This window comes from Myotis daubentonii, chromosome 2, assembly GCF_963259705.1.
Source record: "Myotis daubentonii chromosome 2, mMyoDau2.1, whole genome shotgun sequence".
Classification (NCBI taxonomy): Eukaryota; Metazoa; Chordata; class Mammalia; order Chiroptera; family Vespertilionidae; genus Myotis; species Myotis daubentonii.
Genome location: NC_081841.1, coordinates 180,991,428 through 181,004,598, shown reverse-complemented (window position 1 = coordinate 181,004,598; position 13,171 = coordinate 180,991,428). Strand labels below are relative to the sequence as shown.

Below are 13,171 nucleotides of genomic sequence, written 5' to 3'. Positions count from 1 at the left end.
TACCGCCAGTACTGACTTGTTTGGGCACTTCCGAATTCGGCTCCGTGGGCTGCATAGCAAGGCTTCGGATGGAGTGAATCTTGCTGTGTTTCCTTGGAGAAAACACATAAAACAGCTCAAATTAGGCGAGTTGTGTGTGGGTTTTTTTTTGTGTGTGTGTGTTTTCTTAATGAAAAATAACAGCATTAGGCACTTCCCCAAAAATGAAGGCACCCAAAGCAGTTGGTATAAATGCCCCCTTGGAAGCAGGCCCAGTCTCCTTTCCCATTAACTATTTATTTATTTATTTTTATTTTAAAAATATGTTTTTATTGATTTCAGAGAGAAAGGGAGAAGGAAAGAGAGATAGAAACATCAATGATGAGAATCATTGATCGGCTGCCTCCAGCACACACCCCTACTGGGGATCGAGCCCGCAACCCGGGCATGTGCCCTTGACCGGAATCGAACCTGAGACCCTTCAGTCCACAGACCGACGCTCTATCCACTGAGCCAAACCAGCCAGGGCTCCCATTAACTCTTGTAGGTTCCCGAGATTACTTAAACCTTGAGAAAGTTCTCAGCTATCCCCTGCTCCCGTTTGAGGGGTACAGCCAGTTGGGGGCCCAGCAATGGGGCTCTAACTGTAGTTATGGGAAAAGTCACTGGGAGGGAGAAGTGGGGGAGGGTGCACATATGCTCTGAATGGCGAGCTATGGTCTAACAATACAAAATCGATTCCTGCTTTTGGGGTAATGATTTCCTAGGTCAGTTCTAGAACAGAGACAATTACCAGTCATCAGCTAACCCTTCCGCAGTGTTAAGTTCAGAGGAGAAGACCGGCCCTGAGAGTGAATTACAGACTCCACAGTAGAGGGAATTGGCTCTAATGCCACTAACACCTCTCCTCATCTGTTCCCTTCCTTCGTCTGCCCATCCCTTCCTCCCCTGTGAACAAGCATTAGGAACTTTCAGGTACTCAAATGTGTGAAACTATAGAAACATAGAAACATGAAATTCCAATGTGCATCCAGCTTTCCTTCAAAATAATCCAAATTAATTCTGAATTAGACAAAGAACTGGGCCGCTTCTTCTATGACCCTGGAAAGATGAATGGCAGATTGTCCAAGGAAAGTATGGGGCTTGTTCCTTCAAGGTGAGCATGCAAGTAACCCACTCAGCATTACATTTCTGGGTCCGAGGAGGGAGAAACGGCCCAGGCCTGCATCAGGAGAAATACACAAAGATGATCACAGCAGGTTTGCTTCAGCAAAAGCAAAACACCAAACAACCCGAATGTTTACCAACAGGGAATCAGTAAATAAAAGGCAATACCCTCAAAACCAGAAAACACGTAAAGAGATCTCAAATCAGGGAAGTGTTTAAAAAGATGCAGAATTATGCACAGTGATGGAATACTATGCTGCTGTAAAAAAGAAGGAACTCTTACCATTCGCAACAGCATGGATGGAATTGGAGAGCATTATGCTAAGTGAAATAAGCCAGCCAATGAAGGAAAAATACCACATGATTTCACTCATTTCTGGATAATAAAGACCATTATAAACTTATGAACAAAAATTGATACAGAGGCAGAGCTGCCTCGAACAGACTGTCAAACTATAGCAGGAAGGCCGGGGAGGGTGGGAGGGCAGGAGGGGGGTGGGTAAGAGATCAACCAAAGGACTTGTATGCATGCATATAAGCATAACCAATGGACATAAGACACTGGGGGGTAGGGGAGGCCAGGGGATTGTCAAGGGCGGGGGAAAAAAAAAGGAGACATATGTAATACTCTTTGTAATACTTTAAGCAATAAAAAAATAAAAATTTTAAAAAAAGAATTATGCACAGTGATACCACTTATACAAAAAAACAAAAACAAAAACCAAACCAAAAAAAACACACCCCAGAGCTCTTCTATGTCTTCTTTTTGGATGCACGCAGATGTGTAACAGAAGTAACATGAATTAGCCAGGCATTGCCTCGGGGAGGGGAGAGGGAAATAAGAAGGTTGTCGGCAAGACGGGCGCATCTGTAACAACAGCTAACAGGTGAAAGAAGACAAAGAACTCCAGAAACAGGAATGTTGAAATGTTCATTCTAAGTAGTAAGAATATGGGTGTTTGCCGTAGTCTATGGACTTTATTGTAATTTTTAAACGTATTAAAATGGAAAAAGCATGTACTGAACATTCCTGGGAGCACCATCACTCACACCTTGACCCTTGAGTCTTAGTCCCTCTGGGTTCTCTGCTCTCCCTCCCTGATAGGCAGAGCAGCTCCGGGGCTCCGGGGCCAGCTGACCAGGGGCTGCTGACCAGCTCAGACCGGGGCTAGTCACTCCACCTCTTTGAGCTGTAGTGTCTCCACCTCTAAAAAGGGACTCAGACAGCAAGGACCTCACAGCATGGGTATGAAGCCTACGGGTTAATATATATAAAGAACTTGGAACATGGCCCAGGACAGCATAAGAGCAATAAACACGGGCTAACAGCAGCAATAATAAATCCTGTTTCTTCTCCTCCAAACTTGACTTAATGAAAAAGTTCATAAAAATACTTTGAATTCAACCCTCCAAATATTTAAGGACTCACCAATGAGTAAGTATCCCCACCATAACGTCCTGTTCCTCTCCCCTCCCTACCCTCTGCGGGCTTCTCCCTCTTCTTCCTCGCTGGTCCTCTCAGTCCGTCCTCTTCGCCTCTTCTTCCCCTGGAGGAAGCACCCTGGGCCCTCCCAGGAGCCTGCCTACCACGACCCTGGCCGAGGCGACTGAAGTAGCCATTCTCTAACTCACCTGGCCGGGTGCAGAGACATCTAGCAGCCATTGCATTGTTACCCGGAGAGAATAACTTGATTCCTCTGGTATCGAAGGAGCACGGAAGTTCCTCTTACCTTTCAAACTGCACTTTCTTATGTCCTCCTTCTTTCACATAGTCGAGAACCTGCTTCTGAGTCCGACCGCTGAAATGAAGACCAGGAGAGGAGAGGGAAGACAGCAAGGCGTTCTCATTTAAGCACACAGCACACCACTCCACCATCTTACTCCCCTCCTCCCATACCGGGGAGACCCGTGGGCTTTCCCAGCTAGACAGCAGTGAAAGCAGACTAGGGAAAACCGTGTCTTTGTGTCTATTCTGCCTCTGGATATTTCCCTTTAAATAATAATAATAATAATAACAATAAAAGGTTCAATGAACTAAACCACTTGATTCTATGTTTGGTTATTAGGCGAGCATCCTGCGTCTGCATGCTTTGTAAAGGCAGGGGTAATTCTGTTCTCCATATACCTCCCCAAGGGCTAGAAGAGCACTTGACATGCAGCGGGCATTGGCAGTGTCGAAAGAAAGAGCGAAAAAGTGACCCGACGATGAGCAGGTCTAGGCAGCATTCTATGAAGCTGCATCAAATGTTAACAAGGCACTTGCTTCTACAGAGAAAGGAAAAACTTTCTGAATTCGAGTCCCATTCAGAGTTTGCTGTGGCCAGGCAGACTGCCTCGCACCTGACGTTCAAACAGAACACAGCAAGGGTCTGCCACGGGGCCTGCTGGGATATCCGAGCAAACTCCCCACCGGCGGCTCTCGGGGACTTTGACTTTGACCTTGTCTCCTCGCTGAATGGCACAGCAGCTGAGATAGGCAACAGCACAAGGAAAGCCTTGGGGGGGGGAATGTTCGCATGACCAGTGGAGAGGTCTGAAGCGAATCCTTACCTGAACCGAAATGATGACCCTCGACTAAACAGAACGGGCTTTGGCTTTGGCTTGGGCTCTTCAAAAAGTCTAAAAAACGCATGATGCTCCACACAGATTTTCCAGAAGGACTTGCAAAAATCCCGGCTGGCCATGAGGAACTCCAAGGTGTCCTGGTACGAGCTCTGAAAAGAGAAAATACCACTTTGGATTTTTCCATGACCCACAGACACTGGGTTGAAAAATGAGAGAAGGGGCAGAAAACAAATGAGCCCAATAAAATTTCAGCTGTATATTTTATTATAGCATGGCCATAAATTCACATATTTAGTAAAATATAGCTGCTCCTAATGATAATATAGTTATCATTCAACCATTTTCTTCCCCACAGAATTCCTTAGAGAAACTAACAGAAACCAGGGGTACTCAGCAAAAATCGTAACATTTGAAAAAATGCATAAATAAATTGTGTGTACTTGGCTTACATTTCCTTCTAAAACAAAATCCAAGTACTGATATTCCTGTTTTGCCTTCATAAAATAACTGAAATACAATTTTTCCCCCCTCATGATTCATGCCAACTTTCAACATTGGTCTTAAGTCTCTTCTCTACCCAAAAGCATATGGCTCGAGCCTCCAGGTGCCCCAGGGACCATAGAGGAAATGAACAGTTTTTTTCTGGAGCACAGACATATCGCTCAAGGCTGAAAAATGCATGTCCTTTGATTCTGGAAAAGGGATATGGCAATTTTCTATTCCCAGGCGGAATGCTCCCAATTTAAGTGGCCGTATTATATAAACAAAAGTTACCACAGTCCCTAACGTTCCCAGCAGTTCCAACTATTCGGGGGGAATCTCACAGTTCTGGGCAGTGCAGTCCCAACTTACAAACGAGTTGTGCTGTCATTTTTCATGGGTAAATGGGCCTTATGGAACTCAAAATGCACTTTCCCATGGAAAACAACTTATAAATGGGTGTCCGCTTCCGAGGTCAGGCCATAATAGCCTATTTAATCCATACTGTAGCTGAACTATAGGCCTCCCCATCCATTTATAATCTTTTTTCCATGGGAAAAAGCACTCCGAGGATCAGAGGTATATAATCCATCTCCTCCAGCGCCATTTCCGGCAGATGGAGGCGCTGTTTCTCCCTCCCTGACTTGGTCCCAGTGTGAGCGGCATCGGCAGGGTCTGTGGGACGTGGACCTGGTTAGCTCATGAGAACACACTGTCTGAGGTTTGGGACAACAGCAGGGCCCCCAGAGGTGGGACTGCTGCTGTGTGGGCAGCGATGGGCCGGGGACACGGCAGAATGCTGACAGCGTCTCGGGTGGGCCAGAGGCTGGAGACACAGCCATGGCAGACCTCAGGCTGTCAGGAGGGGCTCCTGGTGTCTGCACAGGTAGGGACCCTCTCCACATCGGTGCCAGCTCTCCTTTACCTTCTGTCTCCTGACAGAGACAGCTGTGGCATTAGCAAGTATTTGAATGCATCTCTCTGTGGACACTCAGACACCTGAGCGGCTGTCGGCCAGTTTCAGCCTATGCCCTCACTTGGTCCCCTCCATCCCAATCCCAAGGGCTCACAGGTCAGAGGGTCTCCCCCTCTTTCCCGGCAGCCACTTACATTCGCATCTGGGCGGAGCTTGATGAGAAAGCGCTTCCTCTTGAAGCTCAGCTTCCGCACCTTTGCCCAGTTGAAGGCATTGATCTTCGTGAAGCCCTAAGAAGAAAGGTATCAGCTGGTGAGCCAGGAAACGCAGAATAAGCAACACGAGAGTTGGTTGCATTGGTTATGGGAGACTCCCAGGGGGGCTGATGCTGGATGGCTCGGGAAGAAAGCATTTCGCTGGAGAAGTCACAGAAGTGCAGCGGTGGGGTGATGCCGGATCCTGGATCATGATTTCTCACTAATTACATGAGTTGGCATTCCAACTAAGTCTGCCTCCAGGGAAGAAAGAGGCTGGCCAAGAGAATGATAAAAAGGAAGATAAATAAAAATAAAAACCATGACAATCACCACAATAATTAGCCATCATTACTTACAGCGTGCCAGACACTGGCCTGAGAACTTTACAGATCTTATCAAACCTTACACAAAACCCCATGAGGTAGCTTTCTTTTCTTTTTAATAGATGTGGAATCGGCAGCACGTGTATTATTTTAATTTGGCCAAAATCACACTGTGGATGTGGCAGAATGAGATTCCCGAGCATGTGCCTTAGCCAGCAGTTGTTGTTCACATCCACAGATGCAATCACCCCTTTGTCCACCTGGCCTGGCTCCTGTGTCCACAGGCTTCCAACAGCACCATCAGGACCTGGGAGGGGAGGCCCCGCCTTCCCGAGAGGTCTCCAGGAAGGACTCGCACACCCTCATCTTGGATACGGCCATGTGGGACGCGGTGGAGAAATGGGGGGCAGTTGCCAGACACCAGCTCCCATCTGTCCTGTCACCTCAATTGAAAATAGAATTTCTCCATCTGAATACCAGGGCCATTTATTTAAGTTGGTTAAGAATGAAGCAATTAGGTAGCAACAAGCAGATGAATTCTGAGATACAGCCTTTGAACATGATTAAATTACCAAGTAAGTTTCAATATTTAGATTGCATCCAACACAATCAAAGCTAATTAATACAATTGTGAGCCACTTCTTTCTTCCTCCTCTATGATTTTTAGAAATGTTTACTGGTTTTGATTTTGAAATTAATGGTAGCGCTGAAAACTATACTTAGTTTATTGTCGTTTTCCTCAACAGGTGCTCCTAGATTATTTCTGCAGGTCCAAACTGCGAGGAGGAATCACCTCCTCACACACCACACTGCTTTCAACATGTCACTCCCCAGGATCCCATGTGAATCCCACCTGACCTTTTTTTCTCAGGACACGGGTCTGTGGTCCTTAGGGTCCATCAGAAACATCTGATATAGGAGCAGAGAATTGTAGGCTATTTTGGTAAAATACGAAGAGGGAAATGTAACCAAACCAGGCTCAAAAAAGTTGTAGGTCATGCACCCAGTTACACCTTCAAAACTGGGTGACATCTGATCCTATTTCATGAGAAAGGCAGATACTTTCTCGACACCCATGTGAAATCAAAGCACAGATAACCTACTTGTGTTTAAAAGGAAAGCCTTGAGAAAACGGGGGAGGGGAGTTTGGTGAATATGTTCGTTGTCTTGATGTCATTGGTAGGTTCACAGGATGTACATATAGAAGAACTTATCAAAGGGCACTCTTTAGAGATGTGCATTTTATTGCATGTCAAGAATTATGTCAGTAAAGCTCTTAAGAGAAAGAGAAACATCAATCGATAAAACAGTACATTAGCAGCGTGATCAGGAGAGCACACACCTCAGAGGGCAGACAAGTGTATGTCCTTAGGAAAACACAGGTAGGATCCACCCAAGGGCAGTATGCGTTTTGCTGCAAAATTACTGCAGTACAGACATGGCTTTCATAAACTTATGAAACTGCTCTAGCTTACAAGTGGATACTACACTTTCCAAGTTAGGTAAGTGTGAAATGAGAAAAAAGCTTATGCAAAACCGAAATTAGGTTTTAAAAAAAAAAAAAAAAAGGATCACATGACTAGCATGTGCAAGTGTGCAAAAGGTTATTGTGGAGTCTAAAATCTTGATCTCATTACACATGTTCCAAGCACAGGTCCACAGAGAGAGATAGATTTCTGTGATGCTACAAAGTGAGCAAATGCAAACAAATCTATAACGGTAAATTCCCCGCCCGGAGCAAGGGCACGTGAAATGGGACCTGGATGCTGAGTGGCTGGAAAGAAACAGAAGCCCTGAGATGAGGTTAGTTTTTCCCTGTTCGCCTGAAAATAACTGTCAGAGGTCTCAGCGTGGACCACCCAGCATGGAGCCAAAGTGGAAGGCCCAACCCTTATCTCTCATCACCAAGGGAACTGAGTGTGTTCTAAACGCTCTCACCTGAAACACTAGAATGCCTGTGTTCGCAACAGCCAGGTTGATCTTGGTGCCTTCCCTGTCCTTCGCCGGGTGCAACCGGATCCCATACATCTCCAGCTTCCGGGCGATCTCCAGGAGCTGGAAATCCGATTCTGCGGGTGTTTGTCCACTGACAAAATAAAAATTACAGAGAAAGGCCAGGAGATTTGAATTCCCTGTGTCTATTAATTTGAGATTAAGGAGCTTCTCTTGGGAAATAAAAAGGCATTTCATCCCAAACAATGGGGCTACCCGATCAGATGACACCCAACCTCCCATTCATTATAACCCAAAGTCCAGCAGCTAGAACAAAAGCGCTATTGCTTGTGTAACACAAAACTCCAAAAGTCTATCTCAAGCTTGGGCCAATTTTTTTGAATCTCAAAGAGTTCCCTTTAAGGTCACATAAAAGCCAAACACCATCGTGTTAAAACAAGTTTTTAGTCACTCACAATAGACCTAAACTTGCAAACAAAGTTCCAGGCACCATTCTCTCGTATTATCATCATCAGTGCTCAAGCGCCCTCCTTAAAACAACAACAACACAAACAAAAGGCACAGAGACTCCTTTGAAAATGTTTTACTGATCCAAACAAAAAAACCAACGTGGAGATGGGACAACGGTTCTAGATTTTCACAATATTCTCACTTTGTCCCTAGAATACCATGTCGCGTTCCCAATCTCCTATTAATTGGTCGTATACTTTCCCTTTTGTTTCAAAGCATGAGTGTCCTAAAATTTCAGCGTTACTCTGGTGTCACAATAAAAAAAAAAATAATAAAAAAGCCAGGAGGCCTGCAGTGCTGCTTTTGAGTGGGTAACCTCCATTTCAGAGACTCCTGGGTGAGTCACGGCAATCCCATGAGCCTCTGGGCTCTTCTCCCTCACATTTTGCATATTTCTTTCCAACAGTCACTGTCTGTGTGTGTACCCATATGTGGGAAGGATGGAGAGAAACAGCTAAAAGAAAACGTAAAACAACGAATAGACTTACATGTGGTTATGGTGAAATTCCACAATTTTGTCTTCTAGTGCATCTTGCTGAGGTATGTACTTATTTTTTGCTAAGTGTTCTCTGTCCGATGCTTCATCAAAATCCCCAATCTCGGCTACAAAGAGACAGAGAAAGAAAATCCAGCCCATATGATTAATGCTCCACAATTTGATCTATTCCCAGTGGAATACTCCCCAGCTAGCACATCGGAAGCTAGCCGCCAACAGTAGGCAATCCCAGCTGGTGGGTACCATCAGGGCTAGATGTCAGAAGTATGGACGCGAGGACATATTTAACAACTGCTCCAACACAGAAAGATGGTTTCCACTCTTTCTCATCTCTAACAGCTGGAAAGAAAGCTTCAGAATTATCCATCCTTAGCCATCCGTGTTTCCTGGGGTTGGTTTCTTTCCTCCCCACACAACTAGAGGTTCCTTCTCTTCTAGGCAATAAGTCAAGGCATAGGGTTTATGACCCAGGACTTCTAAAGAAGCTCCCAAATTTCAGAATTTTATAAAATCAACTTTTGAACGTCTTATATATAACCATGTTAGTGAAAACCCCAAACATTTTATCATGTAGAAAAAAGACTATTGTAAATAGGTATAAAGGTATGGAATCTAATTTGGGTTTTAAAAAAAATAACTACTTGCTAAATTTCTTGTAGTCCTCTTATCAGATATGATTGATCAGCCGGCCGGCATGGCTCAGTGGTTGAGCGTCGACCTATGAACCAGGAGGTGACGGTTTGATTCTCGGTCAGGGCACATGAACAGATTGTGGGCTCAATCCCCAGTGTAGGGCGTGCAGGAGGCAGCCAATCAATGATTCTCTCTCATCATTGATGTTTCTCTCTCTCTCCCTATACCTTCCTATCGGAAATAAAAAAAAATATATTACAAAAAAAAGAAATGATTGGTCAGACTATAAAAGCTTATAAATTTTTTATCTACAAAAAACAGGATGCATTTTTCTCTCATGTAACCTCAACATAGTCCTCAGATTACTGTAATCTGGATGGCTGTAACAGGATAGAGCTCTAAAATAATAACTGTACCTAAACAACAGCTCCACTCCATCTATACCAGTTTAACGCCTCTGGCACAGCCTGCCCTTTTCTTTGTTTCACGTACTCTGTACAAGCTTAAGAAGCAGCAGCGTAATGACCAGTGCCCAGCTGTTCCGAGTAAGAGCAAGTGAACTGTTGCTATGAAACCTACCGTCCACTTCATCATGTGAAGCAGCTTGTCATACTTTAGCCAGTGCCCCTCCAGGACTCCTGCAGGATGTTGCCATAAACCTCACCCACTGGGAATATTGGCTCTGCCTAAAACAGTGCCAGCTCACCTTGCATCCTCTAGAAAAATCAATCGCTCACTTCCTGCTGTGATGACAGATCAATAACACGATTTCCTAATTGCCTGTCCTAGACTTCGCTTCCCTCCCTGGGTAGAGTAAAGTTGCCACCCTCCCTCACAGAACATAGTGCAGAAGTGGGAGGACCTCTCTGGCCACACTGCCATCCTTGCTGGCTGCCTTGATGATGGTGGCACTAACTTTTCTGCAATTCCTTCTATCTGGCCTCAAGAAAGCACAGTTCATTCTCATTCTTCACAGTAGGTATGTGCTATGAAGACACCGAGAACACTGAATTAGCAAATACTAACCATTGCTCCCAGAAGAGATACAGGGTTAGCGTCCTGTGAGACTCTTGAAAAAAATGACATTTTGGCTAACTGATTTTGTTTGGCGTGTTTCTGTTGAAAGTCATCATATTTTATATACATTTTCAATTCATTAGCATGGACCTTGCGGCCAACAGCACCGTCACTCATGCCTGAGCAAAGCTCAGCTGACACACGTATGTTCTCCAGAAGGCACATCTCAGCCTTCCTACACTTCGGAGCACCAGGCAGCAATTCAACACGGCACTTGGGGACCATTGTAACAGGGGGATCACCAACAAAAAGCACAAAAATGCGAAAGTGTGGCACCAAACAGACCGCTGGAGGCACCCTATTTATGGAATGAGAGCTGAGACAGGGAGGCAGAGTGCTGCCTTTTCCGACCTCAGCCTGGAATGTGTGTGTGGGACGACGCCAATGTTCCGCCATCTTGAATATGTCTGCAGTGACCACGAAAGCACCACAAGTATTGATCTGGGGGTTACAAATAACTTTTATAGGGAGGTGAATTTGCACACAGACTGCGTGTAGAATAATGAAGACTGACTGCATGTGTGGGACACGCCTGAATCCTGATTTCTTGTGAGCTTTAAGTTTGGGCTTCTTAATGCATATGGATTTTATAACACATTCTTTTCCCTAATTCAATATAATAAAAGAATTAAGAATTCCAGTTTTTCCTTTGGCCACAGGGTCAATGCACCTGTCTTTTGTTTTTGTTTTTTAAATCCCTTTGCCTTTCACTGCCTGTCTAAAATGCAATGGCAATACAGGACTAAGAAATTCATTTTCTCCCCAGTGTGCTCTTCTTTGAAATATGGAAATAAGCTCCTCCTTATATGTGGAGTGTTTAAAAGCTGACAAATATTCAAGAAATGATTTAGTATTTTTATGCCAAGATGTCATATTTGCTTACACATATTCTAAATTCCATAGCAGTTTACTCATGGCAAAAAGTAGGGACAGCAAGAACAACCCAAACCTGTGGTTTGCTAAATGAAATCTCATGAGGACATGCCTGGACAAACCATTTGCCATGTGTTATCTTCAGTGTGGAGACACCCAACCTGAAATGCACCCTCCAAGCTACCCAAGTGGAGTATTAGCATCAGGACTATCTAGTGATTGGTTCTTCATCAGCTTCTCTTACTTGATTCATAATAAATGAAAGAAAATTAAAAGTTAGAAATATTAAGTGGCTATACGAGGCCAGTGACAAATGAAAAACTATAGACTATCTGAAAGAAAACTCCATGAGTTCAAATAAAAGAGGAAAATTTTTTTACAAAATTCAGATTGTGTATATAGATACACCTGAGATGAACATACAGCTCACTCAATATAACTGTCCCATCAGCATTAATGTCGCTTTTGAAAAAGAGAGATGAGTCGACCCCTTGTACCTTACAGATAATGTAAATAACCAAAAGTAATTTTTAAAAAATATATATTTGCATTGATTTCAGAGTGGGGGGGGGAGGGAGGGAGAGGGAGAGGGAGAGGGAGAGGGAGAGAGAGAGAGAGAGAGAGAGAGAGAGAGAGAGAGAGAGAGAGAGAAACAGCGATGATGAGGGAGAATCATTGATCAGCTGCCTTCTGCATGCCCCACACTGGGAATTGAGCCTGCAACCTGGGCATGTGCCCTGACTGGGAATTGAACTGTGACCTCCTGGTTCATAAGTCAATGCTCAACCACTGAGCCATCATCGATAACTTTAATCAACCTACTAGTCACAGAGCATTGTGAAATTTCTCCTTTTATGACTAAGTGCATGGGCTGCCTAAAAATGCAGAAATGGGACTTTAAAAATATAAGATGATAAAAATATTGTGTACCTCATTAGTGAACAAACAGTATGCAAATAGCAGGCATACTGTTGAATCTATCTCATTTTCTCTGGAGAAATCAAGACTCTCGGGGAGTTTTGAGCTTCTTCTTGATTTCCCGAGTGCCGGTGAACCTCCCTTCCCATCTGTGCGAGTGAGATTTACTGTGTTGACCGGCTTTACAAAGAAAGAAACATAGGAGGAGCAAACAGGCACAAGACTAAATGGCATCTGGAATAATAAAAGCCCAGGATCATAAACATTTTATAAAGTTACTAGAGGCCCGGTGCACAAAAATTTGTGCACTGGGGGGGGGGGGGAGAGAGGAGGTCCCTCAGCCTGGCCTGTGCCCTCTTGCAGTCTGGGACCCCTTGGGAGATAACGCCCTGCTGGCTTAGGCTTGCTCCCGGGTGGCAGAGGGCAGGCCCAATCCCTAGGTGCAGCCCCTGGTCGGGTCAGAGCAGGGCCGATTGGGGAGTTGGGGCGCCGCCCCTGTCATGCACAGAGCAGGGCGGATCGGGAGGTTGTGATGCCACCGCTAGTCACGCTCAGGGTAGGGCCAATTGGGGGGTTGGGGCACCGCCCCCTGTCACACTCAAGGCAGGGTCGATAGGGAGGTTGCGGCGCCACCCCCTGTCACGCACAGAGCAGGGCCGATCAGGGGGTTGGGGCGCTGCCCCCTATCACGCACAGAGCAGGGCCCATCACGGGGATTGGGGCTCCGTACCCTGTCACACACAGAGAAGGGCCGATCAGTGGGTTGAAGAGCTCCCCCCTGTCACGCACAGAGCAGGGCCCATCAGGGGGTTGGGAAGCTCCCCCTGTCATGCACAGAGCAGGGCCCATCAGGGGATTGGGGAGCTCCGCGTGCAGGGCCGATAAAGGAGTTGGGGCACCGCCCCCTGTCACACACAGAGCAAGGCGGATCAGGGGGTTGGGGTGCCGCCACTGTCACACTCAGGGCAGGGCCGAGGGGGGAGGGGGTTGGGGCGCCGCACCCTGTCACACACAGAGCCACAGG

At 45.6% G+C, this 13,171-nt stretch overlaps 1 protein-coding gene across 4 annotated transcripts in view; it reads right to left on the bottom strand.

Annotated features, from left to right (window-relative positions):
• Positions 1-13,171, bottom strand: part of FARP1 (FERM, ARH/RhoGEF and pleckstrin domain protein 1) — a 277,332-nt gene that overhangs the window by 58,131 nt on the left and 206,030 nt on the right. For all 4 annotated transcript variants that reach the window (XM_059685013.1, XM_059685014.1, XM_059685015.1 and 1 more), the window contains exons 7-12: positions 8,639-8,753; positions 7,626-7,773; positions 5,302-5,397; positions 3,697-3,860; positions 2,877-2,945; positions 17-92 (exon numbers count right to left, since the gene is read on the bottom strand). In XM_059685013.1, the coding sequence (XP_059540996.1) occupies positions 17-92; positions 2,877-2,945; positions 3,697-3,860; positions 5,302-5,397; positions 7,626-7,773; positions 8,639-8,753 (668 nt within the window). The remainder of the gene's footprint in view (positions 1-16; positions 93-2,876; positions 2,946-3,696; positions 3,861-5,301; positions 5,398-7,625; positions 7,774-8,638; positions 8,754-13,171) is intronic.